The 15,125-nt window shown below is 33.8% G+C and overlaps 2 protein-coding genes and 1 long non-coding RNA gene across 4 annotated transcripts; 1 reads left to right on the top strand and 2 right to left on the bottom strand.

Moving 5' to 3' along the window:
• The first annotated feature begins 217 nt into the window (after positions 1-217).
• Positions 218-5,299, top strand: LOC148213024 (uncharacterized). Its single transcript, XM_088120458.1, has 5 exons — positions 218-553; positions 641-781; positions 863-2,546; positions 2,847-3,064; positions 3,268-5,299. The coding sequence occupies exons 1-5, from the start codon at positions 218-220 to the stop codon at positions 3,997-3,999; spliced, it is 3,111 nt and encodes a 1,036-aa protein (XP_087976584.1). The 3' UTR covers positions 4,000-5,299.
• Positions 5,300-6,541: 1,242 nt separating this feature from the next.
• On the bottom strand, positions 6,542-9,348 carry LOC148213023 (uncharacterized). The gene is made up of 2 exons (XR_015789424.1): positions 9,100-9,348; positions 6,542-6,797 (listed from the first exon to the last, which is right to left on the bottom strand). It is a non-coding gene; the product is annotated as an uncharacterized LOC148213023 (long non-coding RNA).
• Positions 9,349-10,411: 1,063 nt separating this feature from the next.
• On the bottom strand, positions 10,412-13,986 carry LOC148213022 (uncharacterized). Of its 2 annotated transcripts, none has more exons than XM_088121198.1 (2): positions 13,596-13,986; positions 10,412-11,145 (listed from the first exon to the last, which is right to left on the bottom strand). In XM_088121198.1, the coding sequence occupies exon 2, from the start codon at positions 11,137-11,139 to the stop codon at positions 10,627-10,629; it is 513 nt and encodes a 170-aa protein (XP_087977324.1). In that variant the 5' UTR covers positions 11,140-11,145; positions 13,596-13,986; the 3' UTR covers positions 10,412-10,626. The 2 variants fall into 2 exon arrangements, with proteins under 2 accessions (XP_087977324.1, XP_087977325.1); XM_088121199.1 differs by lacking the exon at positions 13,596-13,986 and adding an exon at positions 11,252-11,376.
• Positions 13,987-15,125: the final 1,139 nt, after the last annotated feature.

The raw sequence follows: 15,125 nt of genomic DNA, 5'->3' as shown, positions 1-15,125 counted from the left end.
AATTATTAAAACTACCGGTTTTTTCTTTTAGGACAACATTTAGAATGAGAATTTGAACTCACGACCTCTTAGTTGGAAATAAATACCTTAACCAACCAAGTTAAGATCAGGAAATTATTGATAACTAGAATTAATCCATGCAGCAACATATCTCAATTAGTTAATATACGATAACTGTTAATATATTTGAGGAAAAAAAAGGAGTGATTGGTGTAGAATGAAGCGGAAACATAAAAGTGATGATAGAGAGGAGAGCAGGGGAGCACTGAAATTGGGTTCCAAACGCAAAATGAAAACTAAAAGATCAGAAAAGGAACAAAATGAAGAAGTTGAAGCAGAAGAGAGCAGTTGGAGACATTGCGTTTTGTGTGGGGGAAAAGCAAAATTAGCTGCTAATTCCCATCATAATCATAATCATGATCATGATGATAATGATAATGATGGATTTGGCGATGAAGACGGATGGCTTGGTCGTCTTTTAGGCCCTTTCACTGATTCTAATTCCATTCCAAGGCTATGGGTCCATTATCAATGCATAATTTGGAGTCCAGAGGTAATCATTTTCCTTACCATATCACTACTTAATACTTATTTCACTCTTACTTTTAATTTTACTGTTTTACTTTTACATGCAATGCAGGTTTACGTCGATGAAACAGGACGCCTACGAGATGTGAAGGCTGCTCTAAACAGAGGTAAATCCCTCAAATGTAGCCATTGTAAGAGGCGTGGTGCAACGCTTGGATGTCGAATTAAAGAATGTCAAAAAACATACCATTTGGTATACTTTTAACTACCTATATTCAATAATAATAAACTTCTTACCATTATCTGATCTCATTAGGATCTTCTTTTTCTGTAGGCTTGTGCACGTTCTAATGGTTGCAAATTTTATCACAAACAATTTCTCATCGCCTGCCCGGATCATCTTCATATCTTCCACCACCCTCGTGATGATTCGAATTCTGATAAGATCAAGTTGAGAGCCAGAAAAGAAAAGTTAGAAACATCAAACCATGCTCGTCATGAGGATACTCAGACAGATGATGGAGGGGGAAATGAAGAGTTTTCAAAGCAGAACAGCAAAAAATCTAATCAAGAATTCCGAAAAATTACACCAACATACATTGGTGGGGAAGGTGAGAAAGAGGAGTCACATATGTCAGCAGGTTGGGAATCTGTTGCTGGCCTTCAACATGTGATTGAATGCATGAAGGAAGTTGTAGTGTTACCTTTGTTGTACCCTGAGTTCTTTGAAGGCCTTGGTATTGTGCCACCTAGAGGTGTTCTCCTCCATGGATATCCTGGAACGGGTAAAACACATGTCGTGCGAGCCTTGGTTGGTTCTTGTGCTCGTGGCAACAAGAAAATTGCATACTTTTCACGTAAAGGAGCTGATTGTTTAGGAAAGTATGTTGGCGACTCAGAGCAACTACTAAGACGTCTATTTCAAGTTGCACAGGATTGTCAGCCTTCCATCATATTCTTCGATGAGATAGATGGACTGGCACCTTGTCGAACAAGGAAACAAGACCAAACCCATACTTCTGTTGTTTCAACATTACTTGCTTTATTAGACGGTCTGAAATCTCGTGGTTCTGTGGTGGTGATAGGCGCAACAAATCGTCCAGATGCTATTGATCCTGCTTTAAGGAGGCCAGGAAGATTTGATCGAGAAATATATTTTCCTCTCCCATCACTTGAGGATAGGATTTCGATTCTCAAACTTTACACCCACAAGTGGCCAAAAACACTCGAGTCCAATGGACCTCTGCTCCAATGGATTGCAAGAAAAACTTTAGGCTTTGCAGGTGCTGATCTTCAGGCTCTATGTACTCAAACAGCCATCATTGCTTTGAAAAGAACTTTTCCATTAAAGCAAGTCTTACATGCTTCCAAAGATACTAAATATGGCCCTCCAACTCATCTTCCACCCGTTATAGTAGAGGAGAGAGATTGGTTAGAGGCTTTATCAAGTTGTCCACCTCCATGCTCCCGTAGAGAAGCAACAATGGCGGCAAATGATGTGGTATCGTCTCCTCTTCCTTCCCACCTTATCCCCTGTCTCATTCGACCACTCTCAATCCTACTTGTTTCACTTTATTTGGAAAAATGCATATGCTTGCCTCAAACTCTTTCCAAAGCCGCTGCCATAATTGAAAATGTGATGCTTTCTGCCCTGGAAAGAAAGACAATGAACAGCAATAAGTGGTGGTCCCATGTTGATGATTTTATTCAAGAAGATGATATTGCGGATGAAATTGAGAGAAAATGGCAAGATTGTAGAACCAATATACTAGAACATTCATGCTTGGCTAATTCATACGAATCTATCCCAGAAGACAATGCAAAGTACACATCATTTGACTTGGGAAATAGTCAAGGATTTCGCATTATGATTGCTGGAAATCCAAGTTTGGGGCAAAGGCATCTTGCTTCATGCATACTTAACTGCTTTGTTGGACATGTTGAAATAAGAAAAGTTGATATGGCTACAACTTCCCAAGGATATAACAATTTAGAGCAAGGCATATCACACACATTAGGTATGCCACATCTCTATTATATCATTATCATTTTTTTTTTTAACAAGATACGAACTTGATAGATGAAAAGGAACAAAATTGTTCAAAGATACAAACTCCTAAAGGAGTGAAAGAGAAAAACAATAAATAAAATGTAGAACAGAGAACAAAACTACAAAGCTACAAAGGAGATAAAAAAGCCTCTCAATTCATACAAATTATACTAGGGGAATATGAAGAGAGACGATTGGAAAGATCATATTGGTTTTTTTAATATTGAAATAATTAAATTGTTGATAGTTTCCTTTACTTACATGACAGCTAATTGTTTAAGTAGGGGGCCATGCTTAATATTCATGCCAAGAATCGATTTATGGGCTCTTGAGACGCATGAAGATCAAACCTTGGAGCATGATAATACTCATCCAACAGATGAACAATGTATCAGAAAGGCTATAGTCCACAGAGCCTCAAGTGCTTGGACTTTATTTATTTACCAAGTGGAGTCTCTCTCTCTTTGTACACCCGTTATATTTCTGGTATTTAACTAATGACCCGTCATTCTCTCTTCTCTGCTCATCACTTTTTAATTTACCTACTTTTATACATTCTTTCATATATGTTTCTAGCTGTTATGAACACAACTCAAGGGTAAGTGAACTACCTATATAAATGTTTGCTCTTTGTTGTTAAATTTTTTTTTTTTCCTATAATCATTTTGGTTATTATTTTCCTTGTGTAGGCTACATCTGAAGTTCCATTTTTGCTACTCCCTCAAGAAATAAGGCTTTTCTTTCTAAATGATTTAACAGATTGTAAGAGGTTAGTTGCATCAAAGCACAAAATACCACGATTTTCCATTCAGATAGATGAGACTTTCAACCATGATCTCGTGATCGATCGATCTGCAGCAACACTATCCAAAGACATGGTGAAATTACTTGCTTTATTGATTCACCAAAAATATCATGTCAATGTGAATGAGCTGCATTCAGAGCAGACTCGTTCATCTAATTACCAAAAAGACAAAGAAATATCTAAATTTGGAGATCAAATTCTACAAAATTCTACATATTCAGAGCTCTGTCATGCAACATCAAAGTTGAAAGAAGGCCCATCAGCAAACATAAGTAAATCTCATTGGGAGGGTTGGCAATTCAACCCTTGTGTACTCCATCAAACTAGCTCTATGGATACCGTTGAAACTGAAGAAAATTATGGTATGGTAAAAGGCTTGGTTTCTATTGGTTTGATGGCAACCAGAGGTGTTTATACATCACTACAACAAGTGTGCTCTGATGTTCGAGTCGTTCTTAGCCTCTTCGTTGAAAAGATCAATGCAAAAGTAAATGCTGGCAAAAACAGACTCCAATATGCACCCATTTTATCTCAGGTGGCATCTCTAGAAGATACTGTTTATGCCTGGGCTTACGAACTACAAAGGTACTACTACTATTCAATTCTCACTTACTAAATTCATTTCCATCCTAACGACATATATGTATTAAATAATAATCCAATTCTTTTCAGCTCAAAGCAGGATTCTCCAAATTTTAGCTTGTCCTCAGCCAAAATTGGTCCCTCTAGTCTTCCTACAAGTATGTGCTTGATTAACTGTTGCCCTGATTGTCTCAATATCCTACACGTCGTGATAAAGAAGGTTTTTATGCATGAATTTGCATCTAAAAGATTTTATTGGTCAGCAGAAAGTTTGCATGACACTGTTATGTCATCGTCCGTGAATCTTCTAACAGCAGTGAGAAAATTATTTGTTGATGGAATCAGCAATCACTCATTTGATGAAAAACAAAGGGAGGAAAACTATGACAAATTGCTTGAATCCTATGACTTGGCATCATGTGGTTGCAAAATTTCAAGAAATATGATTGTAATGCCATTAGAGTGTAGCTATCACTCCCCAAGTAGAACTTCAAGTTCAGAGGTGAATGCTTCTCCTTCAACTAAACATAAGCTCAATTCAAAGTTTATTTTCAGAAATAACATATTGGTAGATCTAGATCCTAGAGAAGAAGGTACATTTCATTGCAAGTTTGAGTCTTTGTGTCTCTCTTCTCTTATACAGCTAATAGTTACAATCAAGAAACCTTTTAATTGAGGAACTAATTATAGCTTGAATTTCTTTGTCATAGGAATATTAATGTAAGTTTGAGTCTTTGTGTCTCTCTTCTCTTATACAGTTAATGGTGACAATCAAGAAACCTTTTAATCGAGGAACTAATTATAGCTTGAATTTCTTTGTCATGAGAATATTTCTCTGTCATGCTTTTACTATTATTACAATATTACTATGACTTTTCTTTTCTGACATAGAAAGGTAATTTCATTGTACTTATGCTCTAATAATTCTTAATTTTCACACTCATTTTTTTTATATTTTTAGCAAAATTAACATAATAACACTACATTGTTTTCATTGTAAAGTTACAAGTAGAGAGGGAACTCAAACCCAAGATAAGTTGAATCCCAACATGTCACTTTACCAATTAGACTAGTATTACAAGATAAATATGCCTCTAATTTATTTTCTCATTGGAAAAAACCCACAAAAGAGTCTTTGACAGGGATATAAGAAATCAAAACATCCACAGAAACAGATCAAACAATACAAAAATAGGAACCAGAGTAAGAAAAAGAAAATCTCATGGCAACCATAAACTAAGAATCATAATAATCCTTACTCAAAAATCAAGTAACGCTAAACCTCAAATAACTAAAAATAAATCCATGTGAGATGCAAAAATTGCAATAGTGAAGCAATGACTGTACGTACATTTTGAGAATTGATATCTTCCTTCACTTGTACCTTCACCAGTACTCTCAAGTTCTCAACACTACAAAAATCAGGTTTGATTATAACACAATGTTCCATCGAGCTGTCAATCAAATTTGCAAAAGTTAGTATTGAAAAAAGTGAACTTTCTACATGGGAGTCCGTGTAACAAATTGACCAGATTCAAATAGTTTCTAAATCTGCAACTTCAAGAAATAAACACTTACAATCCATGTCACCATTCACATAATATCTATTAGGAAAAATTAGAAAATCCACCATCTCTTCTCACACCTTCATAAGTTGAGTGTGAACTAAGACAAGACTATTGCTAATTTATATCATTTAGGAAAGAGAGTTCACAGTGTTCCTAAGCTGTTCAACTCATAGCATATAGCAATTTCCTTTTGAAAATATAATTCTCATCAGCCTTTTTTTTCCTTGATATCTTTAGTATAAATTATCAATCATCAAATTTGAATAAAGCAAAGCTTTAAACTCAAACCAAACAATTGGAAGCCTTCTTAAACTAAGAAAAAATCATGAGCTCAAACTGACTTTTTTTGTTGAAATTAAAAATTCTTAAATCTATTAAAAACCCAAATTTATTTCATTTTCTTCTCTAAGCTTCTTCAAAACCTAAATATAATGCATTATTTAGACTATTTTTAACCCAAAAATAATTATTAAAAAAAATTTTGACCACTCAAATTGGAGTCCAAATGCTTAAATCCTTCAAATGATAGCAAAGGATAACTGAAAATGCATACTCGTAGTCAAATCTGAAGGAACATTTTCCTTCAGTTTCTTGGGAGTCAATTCCTTGATATAAAGTTCATGCAATCCAAAGTGAAGTTCATCAGCCAATGCATCATGGACCATCTTATAGAACATGTACTTCACCAAGGTTATGTCCTTCAATCTAAGAAAAAAGCATCAAATTCTATCAACAACAACGTCTTTAAGCAGACATAATACAAAAACCCAAGTAAAACATGATAGTTGACTAAGCATAAGCTTACAAATAAATAAATATATGTGCAAAAATCTAGCTCCATTAGTACTTAGTTGCCACTCCTCACCAGAAAATAAATTATTTGGGGCTTAGTCCAACTCTAGCAAAACATGACATTGTTGAAGATAGCAGTGGAAACAGAAGCTCAGTATTTTCTAATTGCATTATAAAATAAACCAATTCACATTGATACTTTGTACACTTTTTAGGTGTCTTTTTTGTTTTTTTTTTTTTTGGTAAAGAAACAATTTCATTAATGAGTGAAATTACAAAAGTGGCCCATAAGTGGGATTACAAAAAAATTCCATAAGAGGGATTAAAAGAAGCTTTTCCAGCTGCATAAAAGGGCGGAAAAGCTATAGTTGTGAAAGAGACTTTTTAGGTGTTTGAAACAAATAATCTTATCTGAAAGAAAAAATCTTGAGCTCCAAATCACATTCGCTAGCCGTATATTAGATCTTGGATCCTAGTTAAGAATAGAGAAAGATGGCAAGGATTACTTTGCAGCTAATATATTAATAAGATCCCTAATCTGACGATAACAAAAGACTTTAGATGTGAGAATAGAATTCTCAATTTTCTTCTCTACAGTAGAAAATATCTCACAAACATATGGCGTGCTAACAAAATCATGAGCCTATAAGAAAATCCCGAACCTATAACAGAATTTCCCAAAAAAGATGGAATCATTCAAAAAAAAGGTATCCTTGTAACTTCGATCTGACAAAGCAAAGTAAATGGCTTCTAATTACATAAACATAACATACAAATTGAGTTTGCTAACCCCAGTGCTTCACATCAAGCTTTTATTTAGCTTGACTCATTTTGAGCTCCTAACAAGGTTTGGAAATAATCTTACAAAAAACAAACAAGGTTTGGAAATAATGAGCAATTTCTAATCATAGACTACTTTAATTGATGACTGATAACCAGTGTTAATTGTTTGATGGAATTTGACAAAAAAAGGAAACAAAAATAGAGACGAGAGGTAAATACACTCTCAATAGTAAGAATGTGAAGGAAAGGTATGAAGACAGCATATTAGTACAAGAAACTTCAATTATCAACTCAAAAAGGCACACAAATGGATTTCAACTCAACTTTGAGACTTAGGTTAACTAAAGTTGTGTAAAGTGAACGGGTGCCACAAGGAACATGGAAAATCGCAAGATTACGTCATTCGTTGCTAGATTCAATTAATGGGAAGCTACAATAAAAGATAGGCCTATGTTTTGGGCTTTTAGCATATCAAGGTTTCCAAATATTTCCTTAGCAACAAAAATTTTGGTTCGAGAGAAACAATGATAGAAATCTAACTCGTTGCAATGCCATTAGGCCTATTACTTTTGTTAGGCTGCAAATAATTGTATTTGATCACATTGTAAAAGAGTTGAATGAAATCCGTAATGGGATACTGAGAATTTAAAGGGAATCATTTGGAAATGGAAGAATTGAGGGTACTAAAAGAGACAAGTGTTGATGCTAACTCTATATGGAGTGGATGAAGTGACTGTGAATTCGTGAGGGAGAGTGGAGTAATGGAACTTACGTGCCCCTCAAGTTGTAAACAATAATGGAGTGGCATTGGCATTGGCATTTGAGGGGACGAAAAGGGACTTTTTGAAAAAGTAAAGTAAGATAGTTTTTAAAAGAATTGGAAAACTCAGGTACGTTTCAAACTATTTATAGAAATAGGGCAATGTGAGACACATGAAGCCTAAAAAAATAAGGAAGTGGAACTCCGTCGCTTTCATAGATTTTTCTTTTTTCTTTTTTTTTGACAAAATACACATTTGATTTTGAAGTTGATGTCTATTTGGTCCTGAAGTTTCAAAAGAGACATTTTTGGTCATGAGGTTTAAGAGATGGTTGCAAATGTCCACCGACCATTAGTTGATTCACAAAAAGTTGATGTGGAGGTTTAGTTGATGATTATACTTGCTAACTAGGCCAAATATATTAACTTAATATTATTTTTCTGGTGACTAGATGATGAGGTGGCATTCTCCCTCCCTCTTCTTCCCTCTCATCTCCTCCCTCTTTCCCTCTTCGGCTCTTCCCCTACAACGAACCAAGCATTCATCGCCTACCATCTCTAAATTCAAATTTCGTACACCCGCATCAGAATCATGATCCATAGTCCATCTTGCCCAGTGTCTAAATTCAAATTTCCACACATTCTCCAGAAGTTGGGCTTTTCATCTGCAACTCTAATTGCCTGCTACTCAAAAGAAGAGTATGACTAACTGCGACCTACGAGAAAATGTGCATTGTCCTAATGCACAGGAAATTGGAAATTGCTACTGCAAAAGATTATTTCCAAATAAATAACAGGAAAAAAAATTAAAAAAGCAATTTAACCAGTAGCAGCACCAAGCGTATCTCATACTTTTTCATCAAGGATTCGAAATAAAGAAACAATAATAAAAAATAAAAAAACCTAAAGGTACAAAAATCCTGCTTCTTCAAGCGTTGTGATAGCCCTAACACCGCACAGAGACGTCAAAAACTCTTAATCCGAAAAAACATAGTTCGTAAGAGGATAAATTATGGCAAATCACGAGCCAGATCGAGCAAATTACTTAATGTAGAATACGTCCTAGATTACAAAAAAACAAATAAACAAAAAACAAAACAAGAGAGGAGCTTGGATTGCAGGATTCGGGGGGAGAAATCGCAGAAGAAAGCCAAACGGATCAAAAATTTTAGCTGAATAGGAACTAAAATCGAGAGAAAGAAGAAATGTGGAGAATAGCAGGGTGAAGCACCTGAGGAACGGCCCGCTTCAAGAGGTCCAAATCTGTTAGCCATTCCAGATTTTTGAGCAACCTTTGGAGCGGGTTTCGTTCTCTTGAAGACAGGAGGCGACGACGACCGGCGAGAGACGGAAGGCGACGGCAGCGTGGTTCGTCGGACGGGAAAAATGAAAGAGGAATGAGACCAGGGGGAAGAAAGAGGGATGAAATGTCAAGTATCGATCCCACGTTCCAAAGGGGAGAAAATTGTTGAGGATAAATACGCGCTACTCCTTTTGTTATTAATTGGAATTAATTTTGAGATACAATCATATAAAAGGCTCAAACTAACTATTGATAATGAGATTCGGTCAAGATTAATAAATCAAAAGAGATAATAGACCTTATCATGATTTATAATAAACGTGGTTGTATATGAAAAAATCTCATGAATATTAATAGGAAAATGTCACCCATTTTTTTCTTCTTAGAAACACTTCGTAATTTAGTTAGTAAAATAAATAATAGTAAGTTAATATATTTGATGTTGTCAAACAAGTACAATTACTTAATCTCTAATCGAAATTGGGCATGAGTATAGGTCAGCACTACTTACTATCTACTTGTCGGTTTTGAAGTTTAATCTCTATACTCCTAATTTATTGTACTAAAAAAAATTAACCTCTATCTCGACATTTTGTTAGAACGATTTAAAATTATTCATCAAAACTCATATTGAATAGATACTTTGATACAAAGTATACTTTACTTCTTTTTTCTTTTTTTTTTTTTTAACTTGAATACCACCAATGTAAAATGTTTTCTACAATGGTCTATTTCTTACTTATACCACTGTTGGAGGATAAACTACCACATACCGACCTGTTCCAGTAAGGTCGTTTTGCTCGACTTGTCGATACTTGAACACGAATGGAACCCCTCAAATATCATAACTCAAAGTAGGGATAAATCCAAAAATCAACTTGGGCCAAGGATCCAAGCATGTCACTAGATCGAACAGCCCAAAATCGTGATGGGACAAGCAACTATCTCCTTGATTTATCGCTCTACATCTTAAAGTGGATCAATCTCCCGACCACGTAATCGAAAAGATGTGATTGAGAAAAATCAAAAGAATAGAAATAAAAAGTAAAGCGGGGAATTTAATTATGGGAATAATAATATAATAATATGCATGAATTTATAAAGAATTGTAGGCCAATTGACACCGTCACACTCATTAGTCCCTACTCACACTCTCTCTTTCCATTTTGGTGAAATTAGAAAACATAAAAAAGGTAAGAATATGAATTGGACATATATGGATGGAATAATTAATAAATGGTAATGGAATATATTGGCCGAAATTAAAGGGTCATGGAAATAGAAATGGTATTAAGTACCCACCCTTCGTCCAATAAAAGATTTATCATTTCGCGATTTTTCTTTTTCTTCCTTATTGCAGGCGGCTAGCATATTATAATTTTTTTTAATATTAATTTAGTACTTGTATTGAGTCTCAAATATTAAAACCTTTATGAAAATACATATTTAAAAGAGTCACAAAGACGAAATCCAATGTTTGCAAATAGCATATCTGAATTTGATGAAGTTCAAATCAAATTCAGCCTCCTTCAAACTCAACTCGCTGCCAATAAGTTGTGCTTCGACCCAAGTTTTGTGTAGCTCTTCAATGGAAGATTTGTCCAAGTAGTTCTCATGGAGGCCATGTTCAGCCAGAAATGCATCAAACCATGCCTTGTACAACTTGGGCTTATCAGAAGCAGCTTCTTCTTCATTCTCTTCTTCTAAACTAGGAATGGGAATACGATCTTCTTCTTCTTTCTTTTTCTCTTGGTCACCCTCAGTATTATTATTCTCAATATTGCATCTTGTTTCTTCTTCTTCATGGTTAATAATAATGTTATAATTCCAGTTTCTTGGGCAGGATCTCAATAGACTTCTCTTAGGAGATTTAGAGTTGGAATAACAACATTCTTCAAATTCTTCTCCATCGTCGTACGAATCTGGAATCACAAGGTCCTCAATATTAACATTACATTCTTCCTCCATACCTACCTAAATAAATAAATAAAATAAAAAAGTTAGTAACGGCAAAAAATCAACAAAAAGTAATTAAAGTGATAGTAAATGGAAGAAATAGGTGCATAGATGGGATCCGCACAAAAGAAACTGATATTGGTAGATGTTACGTTGCCGTCGCCTGAGTCTGGCTATCGTAAGGAAGAGAAAGTCGTAGCCGTAGGGTTTTTGTGCGGTGCTGAGATTCTCAAACTATGCTTCTTCAGCTTTTAACCTTTTGGGCTTTTATTTTTATTTTTTATATATATATATATAGATAGGAGATTGGAACAACATGACCTATTGGTCCTTTTTTTTTTTTTGTAGATATTTACATTTCTATATCAATTTGTATAAATAATTATAGATTTGTTGAACTAAAACGGAAAAGGAAAAAAAAAAAAGTCACAAAACAGAAAAAGGAGGCGAAATGCTATATATATATTTTCCCAAAGCCCTACGTTAGCAAATATTAAGAGAAAAATCATATCCAGTGTGAATATCTTCTACAGCAGCAAATAAGGGAAAAAAATATAACAAAATATCATTTATAATTTAAATTACTATTTTCTTTTTGAAAGAAGAAAGAATTAGTGCAGGAAAAAGAGATGAAATAAAATATAAAGATAGGAACAAAATAACGTGAGATCAGGAAGAAGATATACAATTGAAAAACAAATAATTTATATAAATTTAATGCAAAACAATCTCAATGATTATGAAATTAAAACTAAAGTCATTGTCAATTTTACGTATATGAATTATAGTTAGGATTCTTACACATTGACAAATTCACCTAATATGTATACGAATTTTCACCTAATTATAAATATTACCCTTACTTTTATCAATAGTTTCTTCACTCACGAATATTTTTATTCAATTAACATTATTATTAATATTGATTTTAAAAGCTATCTACTTTTAGAATTTTTTTAATACATTATTTCTTAAATTTCCCCTCTTAGGCTTTACCAAGAAAAAGAATCCAAAAATAGCAACCAAATATTCTAATTACTTATTAAGAAAATATACCATGGAAGATTAATAAAATATTTATAGAAGTATTTGGCAGAATCAAATATTTACAATTACACCATTCGATTTTTTTTATCATTTTTTTAATTGCTCATGATTTGATATGCCATGTTTGATTTTAAATTCTCTTTCCATTTTGATTTAGATTTGATTCATTTGGCCTAATCTATTTGTTTTTAAATAAATCTATTTATTTAGAATTATGGTTTACTTTAGGGTTTAAATAAATCTCAATCTTTGGTATTTAATTCAAATTCAAAGATTTTAAAATTGTAGTATGTTAAAAGTATTTTTTTTTATAATCTATATACAATTTTGAAAACGTTTCTAATTAATAATAAAAAATGGAAAACATAATAAAAAATGGAAAACATAAGACAATTATCAATACATATTTAAAAAGTTGAAATAAGAAAAAAAAATGAAAATATTATTTCTTATCTCACCCCCTCATATTTTTAAATATAAAATACAATTCTTTAATCTAATTAAAAATACAAAAAATAAGAAAGGAAAGTTACCATGACACAGGAAATAAGTAATTTTTTTTCCAATTTGATTTTTTGAAAATATAGTTCCGTTTTAATTTTAATTTAACATGATTTGTCCTTCATTTTCAGTCATGGAGTAAAATAAAAATGTTACGAAGTCAATGTTTTTTTTAGTTTAACATGTTGAGGAGGGTTTCGAACTCACAACCTCGACTAAGAAGTAAATGTAATTTTTAAGTAAAGGTTAAAACGGTGGTTGCCAGTAATCCCTGTCGTAATCATGGTGACCCCAGTAACTTATCTTCCAAAAGCTCTAACCTCAAAGTTTTAAATTTTATCCAAATCTTTATGGGGCGTTTGAATGCATGTTTGACATCTTTAATTTGGGAACATTAAGCTTGTGGGTAAACACGGGGTTGTTGTAGTGTTGGGATTGTGAAGCGTTAGTAAAAATTGCTTACCGCAAATATATGGGCCAAGTTTTAATAAAGACATGAGTTTCTAGTCCACTCAACTACCACAAATACTATTGCCTGATTTTATTTAGAGAAACAACACTTGATAAAAATCAAAGGAAAAATCTATGGTAGAATTGGTCATAGGGAATTAGCCAATTGACAAGTACCAATATTTATTGTGAAATTAATCTATTAATCAATAAATCACCATTTATAATTGTCTCCTCAGAACACAATTAATTCTCCCAAACACACATGAACGGATTCAAATAAATAAATTTACTCAAAAATGAAAACATAAATTGCCTTCTGTTATATTTTAACTCCTAAATTTAACCATATGTTTAGGTTGAAGTTTGTTTTTTCTGTTGTTAGTATTTAATTTTTCAGCTCATGTTCCTATCTATTTCCTATATTAGAGAGTTTAGAATGACAGGAGGTGTTGAATTCAGAAAGTTACCTCTGCTCATGTAATCAATTTGAGATTGAGCAATTTCGTTCTTCGGCATAATAAAATCCCTAAAACCAAATTAAGGTCGAACCACTATAATTCATCTTTGCATTCTTTCTTTCTTTCCTTTTTCTTCTCTGTGTTGTTTGATGATCTCTGTTTTGGATTTATTATACCTTCCCTCACCTTTATTCCGTATAATGCTGCAAAATAGAGAGCGGATATGATAAAATCTTAGAAGAAATGAATTAAGGGAGAAATTGAGAGGTGAAGAGAGAATAGGGAGAAGGAGAAGGAGAGAGGGGAAGGGCCTGGCGGCTAGGTTTTGTTAAAACGCCCCTCGCGGATTTTAAATTCTAGATTTTGCAATAGCATTGAGACGCTCTATCGGCATGGAATTTCAAACCTACAGCAGAGATAGAAATGAGAGAAAAAAAAGGAGGTCAGTTAAAAGGGAAATTATTAAAATAAGACATAAATCTCATTAAATTACTAATGTATTGAGGGCAATTTGGAATAAACAAAAAGAAAATTCAAAATTGAAAATATCGAAACGGTGAAATATGGTGTATAATTTGAGGGAAGAAACAAAGAATTTTTTGCGGTACATTAAAATTTAATTATGGCAGTTAATTAAAATTCCAAATTGAAGAGATATGTAAAATATAGAGAATGCAGGAAATAAAATCTGTCATGATTTTGTGTTCTTACTTGTTATTTATATATATGGTTTGAATAAATGGTAACAATGTTTATATCCGAAAAATTGGTGTGAAAGTGGCTGTGGGCTGGCTAGGCCAATGAAAGGAGAAGGAGAAGGAGAAGGAGAAGGAGAAGGAGGAAGACATGAGAGAAAAAAGAGGAAGAAAAAGGGCGGGAAGAGGGAGTTTGAATGGAACGAGGGAGTGGATCTGATTCTACTCAACAAGTTGGTTGAGTTCCATACACAAAACATTCCCGATGACCAATTGTATCCGTTTCTGAGAGACGGGTCAGTGCTGGCGAACATCTCCAAGACTCGAATATTCGACAGGATTCAGCATCTCAAAATGCAATATTTGGATCATGAGGCTTTTCAGCTTTGGACTACTCAAACTCAAACTCAAACTGAATCTGAAGGAGCAGCAGTGGTGAGATCAGTTTTTGAGGAGTTTGTTGAATCCCATGGCCTCCAACTAGATGTGTTGACGCCATCCTTTGTGGAGCAAAGCAAGAAGGCGATGGACGAAGTGCAGCGTCTTCAAAGCCACCACTGCTTAATCAAAGCAAACTTGGACGCACAGCTTGCCCAACTCAAATACCACCAACTTCACACTCGCCATCATTCCCACTCATCTTGATCTTTTAACTCTTTTCTCTTTCTGTATTTCTTTCCATTTATACTATATATATAATCTCAACCAATTCACTTATATATATACCCTCCACTTACCAATTTATTTTTAAATTTTGAACATAATCTTTTCCTGGCATTTAAATACTTAGAGAAACCCACTGTGTATTGGCTCATCTTTCTCCTCTTTTATTTTTTGTATGTAC

This window comes from Momordica charantia, assembly GCF_013281855.1.
Source record: "Momordica charantia cultivar OHB3-1 chromosome 2 unlocalized genomic scaffold, Mcharantia_2.0 BLBB01000002.1, whole genome shotgun sequence".
Lineage (NCBI taxonomy): Eukaryota > Viridiplantae > Streptophyta > Magnoliopsida > Cucurbitales > Cucurbitaceae > Momordica > Momordica charantia.
Note: the sequence above shows the minus strand (reverse complement) of the source record. Positions and strands in the feature narration are given on the sequence as shown.